At 54.3% G+C, this 22810-nt stretch overlaps 7 protein-coding genes across 7 annotated transcripts; 4 read left to right on the top strand and 3 right to left on the bottom strand.

Annotated features, from left to right (window-relative positions):
* Nucleotides 1-502: 502 nt before the first annotated feature.
* CORC01_01614 (tudor domain-containing protein) lies at nt 503-3166 on the top strand (the record flags this gene model as incomplete). The annotated part of the gene is made up of 1 exon (XM_022613268.1): nt 503-3166. The coding sequence occupies one exon, from the start codon at nt 503-505 to the stop codon at nt 3164-3166; it is 2664 nt and encodes an 887-aa protein (XP_022480367.1).
* Nucleotides 3167-5886: 2720 nt separating this feature from the next.
* Nucleotides 5887-7169, top strand: CORC01_01613 (transaldolase; the record flags this gene model as incomplete). The annotated part of the gene is made up of 4 exons (XM_022613267.1): nt 5887-5956; nt 6125-6408; nt 6478-6861; nt 6933-7169. The coding sequence occupies 4 exons, from the start codon at nt 5887-5889 to the stop codon at nt 7167-7169; spliced, it is 975 nt and encodes a 324-aa protein (XP_022480366.1).
* A 676-nt stretch (nt 7170-7845) lies between these two features.
* CORC01_01612 (calcineurin-like phosphoesterase) lies at nt 7846-9300 on the bottom strand (the record flags this gene model as incomplete). Its single annotated transcript, XM_022613266.1, has 1 exon — nt 7846-9300. The coding sequence occupies one exon, from the start codon at nt 9298-9300 to the stop codon at nt 7846-7848; it is 1455 nt and encodes a 484-aa protein (XP_022480365.1).
* A 3189-nt stretch (nt 9301-12489) lies between these two features.
* CORC01_01611 (uncharacterized protein) lies at nt 12490-13238 on the top strand (the record flags this gene model as incomplete). Its single annotated transcript, XM_022613265.1, has 2 exons — nt 12490-12900; nt 13212-13238. The coding sequence occupies 2 exons, from the start codon at nt 12490-12492 to the stop codon at nt 13236-13238; spliced, it is 438 nt and encodes a 145-aa protein (XP_022480364.1).
* A 1126-nt stretch (nt 13239-14364) lies between these two features.
* On the top strand, nt 14365-14933 carry CORC01_01610 (FAD binding domain-containing protein; the record flags this gene model as incomplete). The annotated part of the gene is made up of 2 exons (XM_022613264.1): nt 14365-14482; nt 14707-14933. The coding sequence occupies 2 exons, from the start codon at nt 14365-14367 to the stop codon at nt 14931-14933; spliced, it is 345 nt and encodes a 114-aa protein (XP_022480363.1).
* Nucleotides 14934-15748: 815 nt separating this feature from the next.
* On the bottom strand, nt 15749-17297 carry CORC01_01609 (beta-1,6-galactanase; the record flags this gene model as incomplete). Its single annotated transcript, XM_022613263.1, has 3 exons — nt 15749-16838; nt 16920-17010; nt 17069-17297. The coding sequence occupies 3 exons, from the start codon at nt 17295-17297 to the stop codon at nt 15749-15751; spliced, it is 1410 nt and encodes a 469-aa protein (XP_022480362.1).
* Nucleotides 17298-19204: 1907 nt separating this feature from the next.
* On the bottom strand, nt 19205-21897 carry CORC01_01608 (uncharacterized protein; the record flags this gene model as incomplete). The annotated part of the gene is made up of 3 exons (XM_022613262.1): nt 19205-19391; nt 19473-19725; nt 19785-21897. 3 exons carry the CDS (start codon nt 21895-21897, stop codon nt 19205-19207), a joined length of 2553 nt encoding a protein of 850 aa, XP_022480361.1.
* Nucleotides 21898-22810: the final 913 nt, after the last annotated feature.

The raw sequence follows: 22810 nt of genomic DNA, 5'->3' as shown, positions 1-22810 counted from the left end.
CTCCCAACTCTCTCTCTCTCTCTCTCCCCCCCGAAAATCATCTCTACATCCTCTCGACGCTTTCCCTTCCCAAATCCTCTCATTTACCGGTAAGTTTCCTGTTTTCCTTCTTCACAACTGTCTCTGGCAAATAGGCATCGAGCTATCCCTCAAGGAGGGCGGGAAGCTGACGCTCCTACCCGTGGGGAACTGCACCTATCCATGCACTTCCTAGACAGCCTCACTTAGGCACAATGGCTCTGTCTTTGGTGTATTTCTGCACCCGCAGTCACAGACATCAATGGAAACTTGCTTTTGCCTTTCAATTGTTTCTACCAATCGAGGTTTATGTGCTGTCTTTCAATGCCTGGAGTTTGTTGCTTCGAATGTCTGAGACGGCAGGCAGGCACGAGACACACAACGGTTGCCGCAAACAGCTTGAGATGCACAACGCGCTAATTACCTATGAACCTGTATAGCATATCTTCTCAATAGCATCCGGTCACTCCTTGATTCTCCCATCATGTCGAAACCCTTTTTCGCCAAGGTCAAAAGCGTGCTTAGCGGCGACACCCTCGTCTTGACCGCTCCCAACAACCCTAGAGCCGAAAAGACCTTCTCCCTCGCATACGTCACGGCCCCTCGCCTGAGCAAGGAGGGCGATGAAGCATTCGCCTTCCAGTCAAGAGAATACCTCAGAGAACTGGTTGTTGGCAAGCAGATCCAATGCACAGTAGCTTACACCGTACCTTCCGGTCGCGAGTTCGGCACTGCCCTGCTCTCCAAGGATGGTCCTTCTCTCCCCGATGAAGCTGTCAAGGCTGGATGGCTGAAGGTCAGAGAAGAGGCTGGTCGCAAGGATGACGACGAAGCTATTCTCCAGCGTCTCGACAACCTGCGCCAACTGGAGACCGAAGCCAAGAATGAGGGCAAGGGTCTCTGGTCTGGCACCGGCGGCAACATCCAGGTCCAGAATGACCTCGGCGGCCCTCAATTCATGAACGAGTGGAAGGGCAAGACCGTTGACGGCATTATCGAGCGGGTCCTCAGCGGCGACCGTCTGCTCGTGCGACTTCTGCTTTCGGATAAGAAGCACGTGCAGGTCATGACGCTCCTTGCTGGAGTCCGTACCCCTACCACCGAGCGAACGATACAGTCTACCGGCCAGACCCAGGCTGCTGAAGAGTTTGGAAACGAGGCCAAGTCTTTTGTCGAGGAGAGACTGCTCCAGCGCCGCGTAAAGGTTGATATTGTTGGCGCCAGCGCTCAAGGACAGTTGGTGGCAGCCATTATCCACCCCAACGGCAACAAGAATATCGCTGAGTTTCTCCTCACCGAGGGCCTCGCAAGATGTAACGACTTCCACTCTACCATGCTCGGTGAGAAGATGGCCACCCTTCGTGCTGCTGAGAAGACGGCTCAGGGCAAGAAGCTGCGCCTCCACCAGCACCACGTTGCCAAGGCCGACGCCTCCTCGTCCGACATGATTGTCGCAAAGATTATCGGCGCGGATACCATTGTCGTCCGTAATAAGACCGGAACTAGCGAGAAAAGAGTCAACCTGAGCAGTGTCCGTGGCCCTCGCACCAACGAGCCGTCTGAGGCCCCATACAGGGAAGAGGCCAAGGAATTCCTGCGTAAGAAGATTATCGGCAAGCACGTCAAGATCAGCATTGATGGCTCAAAGCCTGCTACCGATGACTACGAGGCCCGCGAGGTTGCCACAGTTACTGAGAAGGGCAAGAACGTGGGTCTCGAGCTGGTCGAGGCGGGTTACGCAACTGTGATCCGTCACCGCAAGGACGACACTGACCGTTCTCCCAACTATGACGAGCTCCTCGCTGCCCAGGAGAAGGCCAAAGAGGAGAAGAAGGGTATCTGGTCTGGCAAGGCCCCCAAGATTAAGCAATACGTTGATGCCTCCGAGTCCCTGCAAAAGGCCAAGATCCAGCTCGGCACCCTATCAAGACAGAAGAAGGTGCCTGCGATTGTTGATTTTGTCAAGTCTGGCTCTCGTTTCACCATCCTGATCCCCCGTGAGGGTGTGAAGCTGACGTTGGTCTTGGGCGGTATTCGTGCTCCTCGTGCCCCGGGCCGTGGAGGCGACAACGGCGAGGAATTTGGTCAGGAGGCTATTGACCTTGCTAGCCGCCGCTGCAACCAGCGCGACGTCGAGGTCGACATCTACGACATCGACAAGGTTGGAGGATTTATCGGTGACCTGTACATCAACCGTGAGAATGTGGCAAAGTTGCTTGTGGAGGAGGGACTGGCATCTGTCCACCGCTACTCCGCCGAGAAGTCTGGCAACGCCACTGAGCTACTTGCTGCTGAGAAGAAGGCCAAGGAGGGCAGAAAGGGACTGTGGCACAGCTGGGACCCGTCCCAAGAAGAGGAGGAGGAGGAGGCTGTGGCCGTTGAAACTACCAACGATACCCCCGAGGCATACGACAACAAGCCTAAGGACTACCGTGATGTTGTCATCACCAACATTGATGGCAACGGCAAGATCAAGATCCAGGAAATCGGCAAGGGTACAGCTGCGTTGACGACGTTGATGAACGACTTCAAGAAGTTCCACCTCAACTCATCAAACAGTAAGCCTATTGGTGATGCGCCCAAGGCCGGTGACTTTGTCGCCGCCCAGTTTTCTGCCGATGGCCAGTGGTACAGAGGCCGCATCCGCTCCAACGACCGCGCAGCCAAGGTTGCCGAGGTTGTCTACATCGACTACGGTAACTCGGAGAAGCAGCCCTGGTCCAAGCTGAGACCTTTGGACCAGGCTCAGTTCACCGTGCAGAAACTCAAGGCCCAGGCAATCGACGCCTCGCTTTCATTCCTGCAACTGCCTACTGCGCCGGAATATTTTTCGGAGTCCATTGGCTTCATTGCCGAATTGACCGAGGGCAAGGAGCTGGTTGCCAGCTTCGACTTTGTCGACACCAAGGAGGGCGTCAGCTACATCACCCTCTTTGACTACAACGCTGGCGATAAGAAGCCGGGCCCGAACGACTCGATCAACAAGGAGATTGTTGCCAACGGCCAGGCCATGGTGCCCAAGAAGCTCAAGGCATGGGAGCGCAGCGGCCAACACGCCGCTTACCTGAAGCACCTGAAGGAGGTTGAGGCCAAGGCCAAGGAGGAGCGCCTCGGCATGTGGGAGTATGGTGATATCACGGAGGACTAAATACAACGGGTGGGCATTAGGAAAAGTCTTTCGGGGGGCGGTTTAGGAAAACGAAAAGTCACTACATAATTCAAAGTAGCCTTGTATGAATCAATAGGCGGGTGGCATGAGGCCTTATCGAATTGGCCTTGTCCCTTTCTCAAGACTAAAGTCATTGCATCGGTTGACGAAGTCTAATCAAAACATGCTGTAGTAATGTGATTGTCTACAAGGCATTGAGTTGAGTTGTTGCGGGATTCGCAGCTGCTTCCTCGGCATGGTCTCGGTGCCGTTGGCGGGTTTGGTCGGGATCGTCGGCCGGACGGTTGAAAGAGTCCCTGGCGAGTCCCGAGTAGGACAGGAAGGCTCCGTTTCTTCCACTACGCCCGCCAATCGCACGCTTGGTTCGGATAATTATGTGCTGGCCGCTGTCCGCGAGATGGCGAGGGCGAGAGGCTGGCGTGGGAGTAGGCGGTGGAAGGTCAGAGAATACTGGCAATCGGAGTTTCCTAATTCAAGGTGGGGGTCAACCTTTCCAGGTTGTCTAGAAGAGGGCGACTTCGGGGGGGGCAAGGAGAGTGTGTTGGGCTAATAAAGCTCGTCGGACATTGGCGCGGAACTGGTGGCGGTAAAAAATCCCACGATAACGGGCTTTGCCTCTCTTTTTTTCTTCTCCCCTGGTCTAATTATATCCTTGGTCTATCTCTCTTTTCCTGCTACCGTAACCACGGCCGAATTAAGAGGCCGTGGCATGGGGGTGCGTTGTGAGAGATAACCCGCCCAACGAGTTCCATAACAACCGAGGGGCGATTGAGGCGGCGGCTGGCGGGCGGATCTGACGGATAAAGTCAAGGGGCGTAAGTCTTTGGCCAATGAAGAGCGATGGCGAGCACGTGGTTGAAGGTGAGAAGCACGCTGGAGGTCTTTTGGGGACGGGTTTCCTTAGGAGGAGTAGCTGAGTCACAATGCCAAGGCAGTTTTGCGCAATCTTGGGGTCAAGCCTTTGGTTGAGACAAACACAGAGCAGAAGTAGTACACACAAGTCTTGCGAGATGACTTCGAGCGGGATGACCTCTTCAACTCATGTCGAGGGGATGGGGGCGACGGCCACGGCTACAGTGGGTGAGTGGGTTATCTGAGCCGAAGAAGCGTCTCAGGCTAGCTAGCTGTCTGTCATTACCTAAGGTCAATAGGTAGCATTGTTCTTGCTGAAGGGTAGGGAGGTGAGTAATTAGAAGTCGCCGGAACGGACGGGGCATCTACGGCGACGGCGGGGGGGAACGGCGATGACGAACGGCGGCGTGTGACCAAGCAATTTTGACATCGCCTAACACCGAAGACGAGTGGAATATTCCAAGTTGTCTCGAGTCGGGCCTTTGAGATATCTCTAGTTTTCCAGGTTCCTTCTTTCGCCTCAATGTGATAAGAACCCGGGCAAGGTATTTTGTTCGCTTCTTTGACGCTCCAGCCGATGTCATTTCCTTGATTTTACTATGAGGGACGGTGGCTGTTGCTTGGTAAATGGGGTTTGGGTTGTCCTGAGCGACGCAAGAGCCCATCGTGATTCGCGATTTTCCACCGTTTTTCTATGGAGATGGGTACGTCGGATTCCCTCCAGGCCTGCCCTGTGCAGCCTCGCAGCAGGCGGGCAAAGAGCGATTTCTTAGAAACAAGCCTTGGCTAGCATTGAGGATATCCGACAGGGTACTTGCGACAGCGAAAAGGCGGAACCGCCGATGTGATTATCAACGGATCCATCAAAAGTGGCATAAAACAGAGGCAGCACAGGACAGCAAGCAGCAGCATTGCTCAAACTGGCATCAAGTTCCACGGAAAACACTGGGGGTATGACGATTGATTCTGGGTCGTGGAGGGGCGGCACCGCGGATGTTGATGGGGGGGGCACCTGGATTCCTTTACGGATACCTCTACCGCTAGGGTCGCAGGTGGGCGGGCGACGGGGAATGCTGAAGCAGCAACTGCAGCAGTTGCACAGCACAGCTCTGCTCCTAAGGTATGCAGCGACCTGCAACAGCCTTACTCACGGTCGTCCATGAGGTGTGGGTCGCCACGACGTAATCATACCCCGCCAAACGGTGGGCGGGAGGGAAAAAAATGGACGTGGACGGTCGTCGGAGGTTGATGTAAGTAAGTCTAAGTAGGTAGGTCACTCGAAGCAGAAAGCCTGCAAAACGGTAGGGGTCGAGAGATGAACCAACAACAACTCAAAAAGAATCTGATCAACATTCTAGAAAAAATTGCATTGACTACCCAGTCAGTTAAAATGGCTCAAAGGGTGCTGGGCTGAACGGCAAGGCCCATGGATACGGATTCTGTAGCATCACAACCAGGTAATAGCCGATACCGTCAGCTTTTCTCGTCTTCGGGAACGGCGCGGCGGTTTTTGCTCATGTCATGTACCCACGGTACTCTGTACTCCGTACCTACCCAGCTACCCAGCTACTCTCAGATACATGGCATTTCTAGACCCACACTAGGGGGGGCGGCTACCGTCCGTCATCCCGGCGTGTGAGGATGAGGGACAAATTACCCCTCGTACCCGGGGGAGGTACGGTGCGGTGCGGTGCGCTTGTTCCTCAACAAAGATCTACTACTTCTATAACCTCACGTCCTCTTCTTTCCCCTTTCCTGCTTGCTCCTCCTTTCCTCTCCTCTTCCTCTTCAAGTCAATCTCCCTTCTTGATACCACAACCGCCACAATTCCTTCATCAAACATCACCATGTCTACCTCTCTCGACCAGCTCAAGGCCACCGGCACCGTCGTCGTCAGTGACTCTGGCGACTTTGCCTGTCAGTCCACCCCGCCTCTTCCTCCCCGCCATTCCCCAAAATCTCTCAAAAGACTTCTTGATCACCGCTTCGCCACTACAACCTCAATCCATCACGGCCAACACGGCCAATGGATCGTGGCAGTATACCACAAGGCAAATGATGTTCGCTAACATGACGACTGTACAGCCATCGCCAAGTACAAGCCCCAAGATGCCACCACCAACCCTTCCCTCATTCTCGCCGCTTCCAAGAAGGCCGAGTACGCCAAGCTGATTGACGAGGCCGTCGCCTACGCCAAGAAGAAGGGCGGTTCCGTCGACGAGCAGGTCGACGCTGCCCTCGATGCCCTTCTCGTCGAGTTTGGCAAGGAGATCCTCAAGATCGTCCCCGGCAAGGTCTCCACCGAGGTTGACGCCCGTCTGTCCTTCGACACCAAGGCCTCCGTCGACAAGGCCCTGCACATTATTGACGTATGTGCCCCTTTTCGCCTCCAGTGTGATCTTGACACCTTTTGAGCAACTTTGCTGACACACCCGTAGCTGTACAAGGAGCAAGGCATCTCCAAGGACCGCGTCCTGATCAAGATCGCCTCCACCTGGGAGGGTATCAAGGCTGCCGAGATCCTCCAGCGTGACCACGGCATCAACACCAACCTGACCCTGATGTTCTCCATCACCCAGGCCATCGCCGCCGCCGAGGCCGGTGCCTACCTCATCTCCCCCTTCGTCGGCCGTATCCTCGATTGGTACAAGGCCGCCCACAAGAAGGAGTACACCAAGGAGGAGGACCCCGGTGTCAAGTCCGTCGGCACCATCTTCAACTACTACAAGAAGTTCGGCTACAAGACCATTGTCATGGGTGCCTCCTTCCGCAACATTGGCGAGATCACCGAGCTTGCCGGCTGCGATTACCTCACCATCTCCGTACGTTTGCCACCAACCATCGTGTTCGCTCCTGTGCGCTTCAAAGACCCAGTAACTAACACATGCACCAGCCCAACCTGCTTGAGGAGCTCCTCAACTCCGACGCCGTCGTCCCCAAGAAGCTCGATGCCGCCCAGGCCTCCAGCCTCGACATTGAGAAGAAGACCTACATCAACGATGAGGCTACCTTCCGCTTCGACTTCAACGAGGAGCAAATGGCCGTCGAGAAGCTTCGTGAGGGTATCTCCAAGTTCGCCGCTGACGCCGTTACCCTCAAGGACATCATCAAGCAGAAGGTCCAGGCATAAATTGCCTACTCTGACGCGGAAAGGAACCAACAAAAACAAAAACGCAGAGCCACGCCTGCGGGCGAGACACTTTTCCATTGGGAGGATACGTATCATGATGTGAGAATGACTTAATGAGAAGGAAAACAAACAAATCCCCCCCATCACACACATACACCCCCAGCAAACAGCGCTTCAAGTGATGGAAGAGGCGCTGAGTGTGTGGAAGTCACCTTATTTTTTTCGAAGGGAGGCAAAAAATCACAAAGATAGACTGCTTGGTAGCAAAAATCCGAGAAATTGGTCTCCCAAAAATTGACTTGATGGTGTGAATTGAATTAAAGACAAACGCCTAGTAACATGACGCATCATTAAAGTAATTATAGGTTGCATCCCGATACAGACGGATTAATTACGTCTTGTTTCGTACAGTGGATGCCTCTAGGCGGTAGGGACGTTGGCGATGACTCTAGATATATCCATTTCTCCCTTAAGAAATGCAAGAGTATCGAGCAGCCAGTCCATGCATGCTATTGTTGTTTCTCTCCTTTCCGGCTTTTGTATACTGGCCTTCTATCTGGGGTGTCCGTCGTGGACGTGCCGTGCCGTGCCGTCTGATTCGCCTTTTCCCTTCTTTAAGTGATATTTCCCTTGATCCTCAATTTCCTGTACCAGAAAGACGCGCGCTCTTCTCTCTCTATGACTTGGCCTCGTCCCCCTGCTCCTCGCTTCTCTTCTTGCCTTTCTTGCTCTTCCTATGCTTCTTCTTCTTCTTGTCCTTTCTCCCCTCGTCCTTGTCGCACTTGACGCTCTTGATAAAATGCGTGACGCCGCCCTCGGCCGAGGCCTCGATGACGAGCGCGGTCAGCTCCCCGCCGTTGACGCAACCGGAATCGAGACCAAACGTATACTGGGCAATGTTAAGACCCGTCTTGGAATCGTGGCCGTACGCGACGGCGGTCCGGGGTTCCTTCTCGGGAAGTGCCTTTTGGTGCGCGTTCCACGCCTTTGGCCAGCTGCTCGAGCCGCCTCGGCGATCGGTGGGGATGGCAATCTTGCGATCGTGGGGCTTCCTCCTCCGCTCGTGCTCGCGCTGAATCATGGTCTCGGTGACGCCCGGCGCGGCGGTGTGGGACCTGCGGTACTCTTCGAGGGCGCGGTGGGCCTCTTGTCGACGGAGCTCCTCGCGCGGGTAGACGAGGCCGCGCATGTTCATGACGGCCCAGGGGTCTTGGCGTTTGAGGGCGAGGCCGGGGACGAGCCCGGCGTGGACGACAACGAGGTTGCCGATGGAATCAACGGTGCCGACGTCGAGGATCACGGGGAGGGTGGCGAGCCATTTGAGCTGCTTGCGGGTTAGGGAGCGGGCGGTGGCGCGTTCTTTGGAGTCGCCGTGGGGGAAGATTGCGGGTTCGAGGTCGTCTGGTTCGGTTTCTTCTGGGGGTGCCTCGTCTTCGGCCTCGTCCTGGCCTTCGCTCTTGGGTGAGGCATTGTCGCTTGACGATTCTTCTGACTGATTGTCCGTGCTGGAGCCCTCCTTGTTCTCTGCTTTGGACTCTCCCTCCTCTTCGTCCTCCTCTTCATCTTCCTCTTTCTTGTTGACAGGTCCGCCGTGAGCGTCCTCATCGGCGACGTAGGTGGTCTTCATATTCTGGTGCGCGAGCAGCACGCGGTCCTCGTGGTTCCCGCGCACGGCGGAGGCGCCGAGGCGCATGGCCAGATCCAGGACGCCGCGAGAGTCGGGGCCCTTGTTGATCATGTCGCCGGCGAGGACGAGGTGGTCGCCGCGGGCAGTGTCGAAGTGCAGCTCCTCGAGCAGCCTGTCGAGGGAGGCGCGCATGCCGTGGACATCGCCGACGACGACGAGCCTGCGGCTCGGGTTCGCTCGGGAGGGGAGGTGACGCTCTGGGAGATTGGCGATGTGGACCGAGAGGTCAGTGAAGCCTGGGCGGGCGGTCTCGCCGTAGGACATTGGTGCGTCGGCGGGCGAGAGGTACCCAAGTGCACTTTTAGCGGCGGGGCGACGACGGATGGTCGGTGTGAGGTCTAGAGAGGCGAGGCGGGCGGCCGCAAGGAATATTGTGGTGAGGATGACGAAGGCTGCGACGCAGACTATACTGCGTCGTGCGTGGGCTGGAGCTGGGAACGTCATCGTGATCTTCTTCCCCTGTGGATTTTGATGTTTATAGGTTTCGCACTCTTTTCCCCTGTTTGTGATTCCCTTTGCGCAATGTGCTGAGACGAGTCGAATTGGCCTGTGGGTGTTTGCTGAGCCCAGGAGAAAGGTGAACCGCCACTGATATGGGATTCTTGTCGTCTTTCTGAGAAAGGGTCTCGAGCAGGTACCCTGATCTAAAAGTGTGAGGATCTCGAGGGGATGTATCCGTAATGGGGGGCGGTTGTGCCTCTCCCGTCGTATCGACCAAGCTTAAGCCGCAACAAGCTTTCGTTTCGAGTTCGGGTATACGCGTGCGGGTTGTGGCGCCGCCTGAACGAACGTATTGGAGATGGGACGGAACGGGATCGTTTTTTGACGTGTGCGGTCGTTTGACAGCCTCGAAGGGTTTCCCCCGGGGTCAGAAAGTGTACGTCTCTGGACCGTTTGTACGGATTTGGGATGTCGCTACTTTTTTTTTTCGAGTCGTCTTATCGGATTAATGGCAATGGGGCTTTTGTCGTCGTCGTCGCCGCCGCCGCCGTCTAGCAGGGGTGGGTGCGCTGCTGCGTGCGTGGATCTCCAGCAGAATTATGGTCTTCGGAATGTATTGCCTCCAATGTCTTCTTGACGACAGGAAAGAATAATGAGCAAAAAATAATACTGGGAAGAAACAAACAACCGATGAGACCCCCGAAAAAAAAGGAACAGGATAATGGGGAAAATACACGAGGCCAAAACACCAAGACGTCTGGGCGGAAACGAGGGGAGGAGGAAGGATGAATGGCGGATGCCGTGCAGGTTCGCCAAGAAAGAGAAATCCGAAATGGCAGGCCGCTGACTGACCGTCGACCGCCTATAAGTGACCAGAGTTAGGTAGGCAGACACATGAAAACAAGAGGCACATCGCACTTCTTTTGGAGGCCAAGGCGGGCTGTTTGCGTCGCCAAGTCGAGTATTTTTGGTGCAGATTGGCTGCAAATTGGTGCAATCTGGGGGGCGACTCTGGGAAAGTCGGCACGCAACTTGGCAGGCGACCCCTGCGACTTCCCGCCGGGCGCTTTCCTCGTCCCGCCAGCGTCGTCAGCACCAGCACCAGCACCTGCACCTGCACCTTGCTGATCGGCACCTCACCCACTACTTTACGCGGAAGCCATCGCTATCCGTACGGAGACAGTGAGGTACAGTCTGCGGAGCAAGGTTCAGGTGGGCGGGCTCGCTCCCATTGAGGTTTGCAATTGGTCGGGGCAGACAGGAAAAGACAACGACGGGGCGGGGATGGGGCGGCCGGGCTGAAGCTCAATTGTCTGCCACGATGCTGCATTGGTGTCCATCATTCTTCCTCACCCAGGCTATTATCTTGACGGAATCACCAAGTGATCCACAATTGCTACTGCTGACGATCGGCAGGGCTGAGTTTACCTCGTAATGGGTCGTATCACGTTCACAGTAACCAACTTTGGGTGACTCGACTGAGACACGAACTCTTCGTACCGCACTCTTTACCGTCATCTCCTTGTCCCACGACTCGAAGGGACCCCTCGTATGCAAACAACCGTGCCTCAGCTATTACTGTGTTGCTCTCCTGTATCACACCTCCCAGGGCTCCGGGTGGTGGTGCCTTACCAAAGTGCCAAGGTACGTCACTGCGGCACAGCATCTCATCTCACAAGTTCCTCTGCGAACAACAATCCGCCCCCTGTCTGGCGCAATGGTACCGGCCTCGGCGGAGCCCCTGGTCGGAAGGTGGACTTGCCGAGTTATCCAGACGACAAGAGTGCGGGCTAGGTTTTGACCTTCAATTGTCTTGGAACACACTGAGAAAGAAGAAATGGTCGAGCTAGGGGGCTGAAAGAGTAGAGTCCGGGCCAACAGAAAGTTTGCCGCGCAGGCTCTCGAGACTCCGGGCTAGCAACGGCCACTAATTCGCTACGTCCAAGCTCGTTTCGGCATTCAAAGTGTTGGAAGACCTGCCTATCTTGCCTTTGGCAAACAGTCGGTCAGCACGCTGGCTTATTCTGGACTTAAGACGACTTGCAGACTGGGTGTGTGTTGGCAAGTGTTTTCTTCCTACGCCGAATATTGACTGGGAGGGAGCATTTGCAAACGACTCTTTTCGGCGGCTCGCAACTGACTTTACAACGTCATTGTCAGAGTTTAGCGGCTGAGTTGTCGGCCACAAAACGCCACACCTCAAGTCACAAGGTCTGTCATAACAGCCCACTAAGCTTGTTCACATGAAACAAACCTAGCGAAGAAGAATCTCTTCGAGCACTTGTCTGTGTTTGTGCAAAAAGGCATGCATGATTGAGTTGCCCCTCAAACTGCAAAAGATTTTGACCAGCATGGGGGTCGAACCCACAATCTCCTGATGCCACGGTGAATCGTAGTCAGACGCCTTGCCATTGGGCCAACCGGCCAGACATTTGGGAACTTTTCGAGTTCTGTGATGACCGCCACGCTCGAGAAGTCGTCCAAGTAAGGTTGCTCAAGCCCGAGCGTAGATTCCCTCGAGTTGTATCCTTCTTCATGTTCTTTTTTCTAGAGAATCAACTAAATACAAAGCCTTTAACCAGTAATTCAGTTTCTGATATTTCTTTGGGGCAGGTGACGGAATGTCGTCGCCCGCCTCCGTCGACACAGCGTGGAAGAGAGTAAACTCCAAACGTTGGCAGGAACAATGAGTACGGTCAAAGTTTTCTTTTTTAAACTTCGGAAATCAATTGTTTCCCCAACGCAGTTTACATATCGTCTTTGACGACTCTTTTTATTCAATTCAATGAGTAACAGCGGCCACGGTAACAATCTTTCGAATTCTCTGTCTTGAGTCAGAGAAAGCTTCGGCTCTTTTGGGCCTGTTTAAAGCCACCTGCCTCAGATCCCCATCGCAGTCAAAACCTCATAAGACTCCAGTCTGGTCTCGAGGTATTTCACCATGTAGAACGCTTGTGAAAGAAGAACTCGATGAACTAGACTTCATCAGTTCAGCTCAGAGAAGAGATGACCGCGGACACTCTGTGGTATTATTGCCGCCCCAAAACCGCCCCTGACAAATCATTCAAGCTTGCATCTGGGTACTCACATGGTGAAAAGTCCAACTAAACAGCAGATTGAAGACACTCTTGCTAGCAATTATCGGTACAAAAGGCTGTGGTAAGACATCCTTCATTCGATCCTTGATAAAAAATGCAGCCGTACTACCTAGTCGCCGAAGAAGACGACATCAACATACAGACCGCCGAACTCGATGACGGCGAGCTCCAGATGCAGTCATCGATACGCCCGGCCTCTCCCCCGACAAGCGGCATATCCCTGAACACGAGTGAATCAACTACATCAAGAGCCAGCTCGACCTTTGGGACAGGCAAAGAGATGGATTCAATTTACCTCCAGCGCATCATGGACCTGAGCAATGCTGAATACGCAGTTCGTAATCTGTATGCCTCTCTCGAGCTGTTGAAATATTATCGATTTAGATACATCGACGTCGCTGCCACGAACCGGGACCGCGTTATAAGCGAGACTGAAAGCTCGGTTACCGGGAGGTACGTCTTCGAATACTCAGACGGGTCACGGGTGTTCAGCTCGCTGGGAATAGTAAGTCAGCCAGCGCGGTTGCGCGAGTTGACAGATGCCAGCTGGGATCTCTCCGAAAGTATCTGACTTGAAGATACTCCGAGATCGTTTATGGCTAGGCTTGTCAAGGGCAAATGCTGCGTAATGCAATACGTTCATATGGTCGTGGTAGTTGTACCTGTAATACAAGGCGGTATCAGATTGGATGAATGGAAAGCAATGTGATGATGATTTGTGTCACTTTGAGGCGAAGAATCTGCACACCCAGAGACGGAGTAGAGCCCTTGATGTGGCACCTCTCCTCATCATTGCTAATGAATGTGCTCGTAAAGATGGCATTGATGCTGGGTATCCAGTAGTACGGCATCGGTGAAGAGCCTTTTTTAAGCTTTTGGTGTGCGCAATCAGGGTAGTACAACAATCCCATGCGTCCCCATGCACCTTATTGTTGTTCCAAAAGGTTGGTTGAGATCCTAGAAAACCTCAACTCAACTGCCGACATGATTCAAAATGTCCAATTGGATGTCTTCATGCAGTTTGTCTGCGTTAGTGTCACGGTACCCCGAACCAACAACGACGAATACACACCCAAAGTCATTTGTCAAGTTTACCACATGATTCTTCATTTAGTAATGAGGAATTGAGTGTTAGTCGGGTGCTATTGTGTGGAGACAATGCTAACATTGGTGACCTTACCCTATGAACGCTGACGTGATGTAACATTTCCATCGACGAGTTTGTGACACAAGATTAGCAGATGATTGAGGTTAAACCTCTTGAGACTTCAGCCTAGAACAAAATATTAGTACTGAACACATGTTAATGGTCTCATCGCTCGCGTGTTCCGGTTTGGCCCATTGCCCAGCCAGGCCACAGCCAAGTCTGACTTGGTAAACCTTTGACACGGGCGAGTTGATGTCACGGCTAGATGAATCTCACTCTGCATCAGGATCTCGTTAGCGCCCCGATAAACGGTGTGCGAGATGACACAACCGTGACAACACGTCGTCTTGCCGGAGCTGAAAGATAAACGACATCTATGGGGGATGCTTAGTTTTCGGAATAACCATCTCTTAATTGGTAAGATCGATGTCTCATATTTAGCCCGACGACATCACATCTCGGACGCCTTACTTGTCGAGACAACATCTCACAGCTCCGCTACAACCCCATTGTCTCAGCCCCAATCCTTCCGTGCCACTTCAGCAGAACTGTTTGCTACACAGAGATCACAGCTCTAGACTTCCTTTGACTATCACGGCGCTTCAAAAAAGGATGCCGCCGCAGCCTTCAAATAATCATTCTACCCAGGTAAGACTATAGCCTCGATTACCAGTCTTATCACTTGAAAATTATGTTGTCATACGCCATAAAGCGTCGCCTACTCTTTACTGCGGCTCTCACCCCAGACTCCTTTCAAGTCAACATGCAGATCCTACCTTGGCAGCGCTGACTGGCCCTCGGCAGAAACTTGGGCCTACCTCGATGAGTTACTCGGGGAAGGACGACTCCTGCGACCGACTCCTCCGGGAGCTGTCTGCCATCCCGGACAGGCCGTCTTCGACGAGGCCCGCTGCGCCGACGTCGAGGCCCGTTGGGACTCGTACGAGCTCCACTTCGATGACCCCATCTCCGTCGTCTGGAGCAACTTCGCTAATGACTCCTGCCTTCCTGACCCGGCTTATATGTGCAGCCCTGACGGATAGCCTGCATTCGTCGTGAACGCTACCACGCCGGAGCACGTCAAGCTCGGCATCGATTTTGGTTTGTCATTTTCTCGTTCTTTCGTGTGTATGTGTGTGTGCCAGATGTTGACCGTCGATGTAGCGAGGAAGAACAATGTGAGACTTGTTGTCAAGAGCACAGAGCACGACTGCCTAGGCCGGTCGATTGCCCCCGACTCGCTCTCAATCTGGGTGCACCACATGACGGGTATCCATTACCACCCGGATAAGTTCAAGCTCGCTGGATCCAGTATCACTACCCCAGGAAACGCAGTTACTGCCGGGGGTAGCAACGGGATGTACGACCTCTACAAGGCTACCGCCGAATGACCTGGAAGCCCTGGCCGTAGCGATGAAGACGACCACCGATAATGTGGGCGGTGTATATGCTTTTCTGGTCTCCAGCAAGGGTGTGCACCACGCGAAGCCGAGGGGAGGAGGGGATGCTGTACACTCGGCATGGAGGACTGCTTACATCCACGGGAGCAAGTTGTGCTAGTTCAATTGAGAGGATTAGTTAGAGCTGATTATCCCTCCACATAGTCACTGCCGTTAGATGGACTTCATCCAATGACATATCCAAGAAGGAAGCCGAGAAGAGCATTTACCACTCAGTCGAGGGCTTCCGATGGTTGGCACCGGGCGGAGGATCCTACTTAAACGAGGTAAGGCAGCCATATGGTGTTCCAAACCAGCAGTTTTCAGACTACCGCTAACATGGTACAGGGCCTTTCATACGAGGAAGACTCGCAGCATACCTTTTGGGGCAGCAATTACGAGCGTCTTTTGAGGATTAAGAAAGCTGTTGATTTAGACGATGTCTTCTGGCGCCAGCCATGTGTCAGAAACAAGGGATGAAAGGAGAGAAGGGACGGGCGACTCTGCAAAATCTAGGTTGCTTTCCTGGTCGCGGATATTTTGACGTAAAATTGCCTGATAACGTCATGAATCTGTACTAAGTCATTCTACAGATGTTGAAATGTATGGCTGTGGTCTGTTATCGTGTAGTATATGTCACCGCACTTGCAAACCATCCTGACTATTGTTGCCTCTTAGAATAGGCCCCTTGAATGAAACTCACGCTCAAGAACCTGAAATTAAATTATAATTCGCATTATGATCTACTCGTACTCTATAGCCATGCTTCATGGCTTCCTTGTCGGGTTCATAGCCTTCACCCACGGCTTCCAGATATCCTCGATCGTCTCGGGAGAGTTCCACCCGTTCCACTCATAGTTTGTCAGACCCCACGTATCCGGGACACCCTGCGCGCCGGACCGCACGCGGTAGCTGCCGGCGAGACCCCAGACCATCCAGCTGACCTTGTGCTTGACGGTGTACTCCCTCAGACACACCTGCAGGGTGTCGTTGCGTAGAGTATCATCTTGGGCGTTGCCAAACTCGGAGAAGATGACGGGCGTCAGCCGGCTTGCCTTGGGGCAGTCGTCGGTGACGTTGCAGGCCGCGGGCTTGTCGATGCCCAGCGCGTTGAAGCCGCTGCGGTAGAGGCCCGCCTCGATGATGGGGCAGGTCCCCGTGTCGAGGTCCTCGCTCATCTTGTAGAGGTGCAGCTCCCAGACGAGCTTGTCCGCCCAGGCGTGGCTGTCGAGGTCAAAGACCTTGGGCTCGCGGCGGGCGGCGTCGCGGATGGCGGTGCACTTGTAGCACGGCGCCGTCAGGTAGTTCTTGCCCGAGGTGAGGGCGGAGAGGTCCTGGCCGTACTGCATGCCGCCCCAGAGAATGAGGACGTCCGGGTTCGCCTCGTGGATGGCGTCGGCGCCGGCCGAGAAGTTGCCGACGAGCGTCTCCCAGTTGTAGTACAGGTTCGTCACGTTCCACGACTCGCGGACCTCGTTGCGGAGCGAGAGGGAGACGATGTTGGGGTGGGATTTGGCCCAGTTGGCGACGTAGCCCAGGCCGCGGCGCCAGTGCGTCGTGTTGAAGTAGACGTCGTCGAACCAGGCGTTGCCGTCCGTGTGCGAGCAGCACCACTGGGCCTTTCCGACGTGGACGTCTGGGGAGACGAAGATGCCGCGCTCGTAGGCGGCCTCGACGACGGCGGACCAGATCTCGAAGCGGGTCGTCTCACGCGTCCAGGTGGGGTTGTGGCGGATGATTTCGTTGGTGACCTTTGTGCCGTTGACGAAGCCTAGGGCCGTGATCATGGCGACTTCGAGGGGGACGTCCTCGCCGGCGCGGTCGTAGATTTGGTCAACCATCTCGATGGAGTAGCCCCTGAGAGGAGTGTGAGTTGGGATGGTATTCTGAATGTGCAGTGTGGTGTGTAATTCCCGTCTAAGAATGAAAGGGACTTACATGCGGATGTAGTTGAAGCCGACGCTCTCGACGTCGTCGAGGATTTGATCGACAGAGGCCCATTCCAGACCTTCGGGAACCATGGTCTCTCCTTCATGGTATGTTAGTCTGGCTTTCTGGCTTCCTCACAACTCGAAAGCTGAACCTACCACTCATCGGCCAGTTGACACCAGCCCATGTCACGACCTCGCCGCGGGCATTGACGATATCACGTCCGCGAGTGCTAAAGGGACCGTACGGCCACGAGCCGCCAGTCTGATTACCAGCCTGTCTCGGGACGGCTTGGTGAGAGCCATAACGCGGCGAGGCGGGTGTCTTCATATACTGCGCGCATGTCGACGACACGAATGCCGCAAAGGCGATGGCAAGACCCTTCATTGCGGGAAATAGAGACTCACGTCAAGTCCCCCACGTGAGAAGCAGAGCTGGAATGAAAATGAAAACAAGGTCACTCTGGCGAAAAGAAGAGGAGAAAGCACTCTCTTAAAAGTGCGTTACATCCATCGGAGATGCTTGGTGCAACTGTGGATGGCTCGGAACCACGGGGCATTGGCCTTTCGGCTCCGCATCCCCCGCAACGTTGTTTTCCTCGTGTTTAATGAGCATCGCCAGTCGACGCCGATCCGATCACGACCAACACGGTTCTCAAGTTACGTTTGGGTTGGTACTGGCCCTGGGGCGGTGGTCTTTCTACCGAAGCTATCTCAAACAAGGTTTGAGGGCTGGTCAGGGCCAGGATTCCCCCACATGGAGATGACTTTCCCGAGGTGTTTCTGGTGACGGCATTGGGTCGCTTGAACTGGTGGAGTCTTGGAGAAAGCTCTAGCATGGGCTCACCCCGCATTCAATCATGGGGATGGTGGAGATGGGAAAGGGCAAAAAAGAATTGCAAGATCTCGAGAGGAGGCTTTGATGGCACTAGGGTTTTGCCCGCCAACGGTCTCCCCGGGTGGCGAGGATGCTTTTCGGAGCCGGGCCGAAATGGGTGGTCTGCCGAGACTAGCTGATGTCATCTGATCTCCCACCTTTTGGTCCAAGAGCCATGATTATCGTGAGTCTTATCCGAATCCACACACACAGATAGTTACTCTCGATACTCTCCAATAACTACCGCATGACATGATGAGTACCTTACATTAGGTTGACCCTTCTTGTTGCTCGAGCTCATAACGTTTATTTCTATACACCCATCTACAAGTACTTAGACATCAACCACGATTAATTGAAAACATCGAATTTCCCGCGCCTCTACCTACTTCGCAATCAAGCCAGCTGTGATGGGTGTTTCACTCCCACAACGCATGCAGGCCTCTGTTGAAGTGCTTCGAATATCACCTTGAGAAGATATGCCGTCCTTGTTAACGCGAACCAGCTTTGGTCCCCCTTCAGAGTCAACGAACTTGACCTCCAAAGTCCGCGCCTGTGAAGCAATATGAAAACCATCGCTTACCTCCCTGAGGTACGCTCTAGCCTTGACTCCTAGACCATGGGCAAGAGTTGCCAGCGAGCTTCCCCTCCACGTTGGAAGGCTCAGGCTTCGTATCTCCCGCATTGAGAGGAAGCAGACAGCGCAACCTCCTCCCAGGGCTCCTACGGGTAATGATAGGAACGTACGGTTCACTCTAATCTTTATCACACATTCTTTCATTTCCCTACTGTGTGGTCTACTCTGAAACGAACGATTCCGGATCCATCTCGTCAGGCTGGCGGCGACCATCTCAAATGTCCTCGAAATATTTTGCGAAGCAGCAAAACTACGAATGAACAAAATACTTGCGTTTCTGCGCATACGTAAGTCTGGACGGGGAATATCAGACTGTGTTATGTGAGAGGCGGAGCAAGTCATATGGACTTGTTTCGGGCGAGATTAGAAACCTGGCGTTGATAGACGTCCCGTAGGTAGAGTTTGGAAACTTGATATCGACTATGCAGCTTGGGACCTGGAACATGTGGTAAGCTAAGCAAGTTTATGGCCGAGATCAAAAGCAGGACAAGTATAGTTGAGTGTAGGATGGGGCTGAATAACCGATTTAGTTGAATCCAATGCGAATGGGAAAAGTTATGAGAAGATTCTGGGCATGTGAGTCGGCGTCATGGGTAAGCGGAGGTTTAAACAGAGAGCATACGGGCTTTCTTCAGTTACGGCCGTAGCACACCGTTGACAGATGATATATATAGCTGAACTACGCATAACACGTGCTTTATCTTGCCGCACACCAACTCAAAAAGGACATGTTGTGTATTCGCTCAAATCATGCAGCGCTTCTAATCAAAGCATGCTTCATTCACTTGCTCAAGCTCTTTTCCGGGTTCTTCTCGTACCGATTGCACCACTTCCGCCACTCCTTCGCAGCCTTGTGCATCACAACCCTCAAATCCTCCTTGACGTCGTTCACCTCCCACGCCTCGTCTTCCCAGTTCTTCTGACCGCGCGTCAGGGCCGGGGACCAGCCGATCGCTTCTAGGCATTCCCTATTTTCGTGTGTTAGCTTGCCTTATATCTATGGGTTGAAGTGGGTGCCTGTGTGTGTGGGGGGGAGGGGGGGAACTGACGCTTCCGTGGGCGAAGAGGTGTATCGGGGAAACAACTTCGAGTCGACGCGGTGACACTCGGCCTCCAGGTACCGCGACAGTACGTCGATGCGATTAGCAGGCTTGAAGCTGAGCTGGAGTTTGTCCTCCTTGGCCAGTTCGGCCTCGGACTTTTCGGGGTCGATGGACTCGGGCCTCTTGGAGGAGGAGGCGATGCGTTTGGTGACGGACCGCGCCGTCTTGGAGCCCTTGATGGTGAAGTATGCCCATACGGCTGCGAAAAGTCAGTAAAAAGGGCCACAAGAGACTAGATGTTAAGTAAAGACAGCTTACCGTTGACCTCAAAGAGTCCAGAGACGGCAATCATGACCGTGTCAATAGCCAGCGAAACGGGTAGCAGACCGGTCGCGATGATGGCGTCGCGCTGCGCCTTGGACTTTGTCCGCAGCATGGAGTTGATGAATTCCTCCCTCATCGCCTCGGGCGTCATGTTCATCGAGGGCGAGTACACAAAGACAATCTCCTCGACGCCGACCGTCTTCTTGGTCTCGTGTGACGCGTGAGCCGGATCGTCTTCCATCGACTCGTCGTGCTCGTCCTTCTCCGCCTGCCGCGATTGAAAGCCGTCCTCTTCTTCTTCCTCCCTGTCGCCCTTCTCCTCGGCCCGCTTCTTCTCGTCCCTCGCTCTCTCATCGGCGCCCTTATCCTCGGACGACTTCTTCTCGTCGTCGCGGAGGAGCTTTTCCGCGTCACCCCTGTTGTCGGAGCTCTCGCGCTTCTTCTCGTCGAGGCTCTTTTTGGTCTCCTTCTCATCGCCTGAAGCTTGCTTGTCCTTTTTATCCTTCTTCACCCTTCCCTTCAGGGACAGCTTGCGCGAGAGAGCCGAGGGCGGCTTCGGCGGAGGCGTGACGCGCGCCAGGTAGTCCAAGTTGCTCGTGGTGGTATACTGCATCGCCTTATCGACACCGCGCGTACACTTGGCCTTGAAGCCCGCCCAGCTGGTCGTCTTTGCATCGCTCATCTTTGCCTGCCGGACCTCGGTCTGCCACTTCCGCTGTACCTTGTGGCTGACGCCCTCCTTGACACCCTCGGGCGGCGCCTGGAGAGGCGGGGGAGGGGGCGTGTAGATGAGGAAGCGGGTGGGCATGGCGTCGGTGTCGGAGGGGGCTTTGGAGGCCAACCAGGGCTTGGGGAAGGGGACGAGATAGGTGATGAGCTTGTGAGGGTCTCGGCTGTAGTGGATGGGGTTGGAGGGGTCGTCGTTGCCAAAGTCCGAGCCTTGGCGTTTGGGAGGCGGCATGATGCCTTCTACAGAGGGCGTTCTTGAGAATGGGGCAGGTTCCTGGCTCTGGGCGAGGAGCTCCGCCACGGCTTTGGGGTGAGGTCGGGCCGGTAAGGGGGGCGGCGGCCCGGACTCTTCCTCTTCTTGGAGACGCTCCGCGAGGGCGCGATCCTGGTCCTCGGGTGACGAGAAGGGATTGGAGGAGAGCGGTCCGTTGCTATTCCATGCCGGCTGGGTGTGCCGTTGAGGAAGGGATGGCGACTGGTCTTCTTCCTCTTCCTGGAGTGCCAGGGCCATTGCATAATCGCGGTCCTCTTGTTCTTGGACTGTCAGATCTGTAGTTCCGTAGGCGCCACGTTCTTGAGCGTAAAAGTCGGGAATATCTGATACTGGTCTTGGGTTCGGCACAGGCGGCTGGTCTTCAAAATGTGGGTGCGCTTCTGCGGCTTTGCCCTTATCGAATGATGAACGGCGCTCATTGACGTTTGAGTGCTCAGTTCTATAATACGGCACCGCGGGTTCCGGATGCGTCTCAACGGCTTTGCCTTTATCAAATGAAGAAGGTTGCTCATTTTGAGGGTAGTATGTCGCATTATAGTACCGTTCAGAAGATACCTCAGCTGGCTTACTGTCAAATGAGTCTGTACGAGTGAATCCCGTGTCCCTGTGCAATACAGCAGGCTCGGTCATCGGCGACACATAGTAATCTTCATCCACCCTCGTCTGAGTCGGCGAGTCAAAAGTAGATGCCGTGTGGTGAGTGGGCACCTTGTACTCAGTAGGTGGCGTTGATGGTCTTTTGGTGCTCGGTGGATCATAGATGCTGTCTTCCTCCTCAACCTCCGGGAGCGCCCCGGCCGCCGCCGCCGCCGCCTGCCGGTTCTCGGCGTCCCTGTCCCGCCATGAGAGATTTGAGCGCACGCTGTTGGAGCGAAGGGTGGAAGGCGTGGCCGGAATGATGTTCACAGCCGGGACCCCGCCCCTTGGTTCGACGGGCGAGTCGTCGTTGGCATTATCATACCATCGAGGCTGAGATTGTTGCTGCTGCCGCTGCCCAGACTGAGGTTGGCCTTGGCCTGATGGCGATTGGGAAAAGAACAGTTCTTGCTCTGCGATGGAGCTCGTTGTGTGACGCTCACGCTCCCGCTCCTGCGTGGTGTCCATCATTGGAAAATACTTGGCGATGCAGACGCAAGGTGGACGGAACGTTTGAAGAGATCTCCCAAGCTGTCGAGGTTTCTCAGAGGTTCGCAGTATGAGAAGAGAAAATGATGAAAGTACTTTAGATCACTCGACAATGGCGCATCACTAATCGTCTCTGAACCTTAATATTGCTCCTCCCATGAAGAAGGCGGACACACTTTCAGGCTTTCCACGCCTGGGGAACGCGCAACACGCTGCGGCGTGGGCGAGGAAGGGTGCGGATGACGTGTTTTCGGATATTGAGGGTGTGGCGCAGTGCCATGGATTGTGGCACTGGCCCAGCTTTGCCCTTTTGTCCAGGCATTGAAGACGATGGCGATGGGGATTTTTAAACGAGCTTACTGTAAACAACAAGGATACAAGCAGCGAGAATTGTGGCTAGAGGACGTTTCAGACCGGAGAGGGGGCGATGCGTTGTTCATTGTTTGCTGGGGGAGGCATAGTGATGTGATCCTGGGCTTACTTGGATCTCGCGGCGGCCTATTCTCGAGCGTCGAGAAACCATCACGTGATGGTTTATAGAGTCAACACCATCGGGCATCCCGTTTAAAGCCAATCAATGCTCATGAGAGCTATCCAGAGAGTCCGCGAGGTCGATCTTGGTGATGCTACTACTGAATAAACTGGAAGCTTCACCGCCGAACCGGCGGCTTTGTTGAGAATGAGTAAGTATAGCGACGTGTTCACCAGAGAGCAGCCAAGGTCTTGGTGGGTTTCGAGGGAGTTGTGATACGACGGCTGGGCTAGGTGGAAACGTGGGCGAAGCCAAAAATCCCCGTGGGGATGCAACATGTGTAGGCAAAATAGCCCAATCCCTCAAAGGATCCAGAGTTGCAATTGAAGATAGTGAGGCCTCAAGATGAAGGCGAAAGTG

The sequence above is a fragment of the Colletotrichum orchidophilum genome, assembly GCF_001831195.1.
Source record: "Colletotrichum orchidophilum strain IMI 309357 chromosome Unknown Scaffold_8.1, whole genome shotgun sequence".
NCBI classification, from domain to species: Eukaryota; Fungi; Ascomycota; class Sordariomycetes; order Glomerellales; family Glomerellaceae; genus Colletotrichum; species Colletotrichum orchidophilum.
The sequence above is the reverse complement of the archived record's forward strand: the minus strand, read 5'-3'. Positions and strand labels throughout refer to the sequence as shown.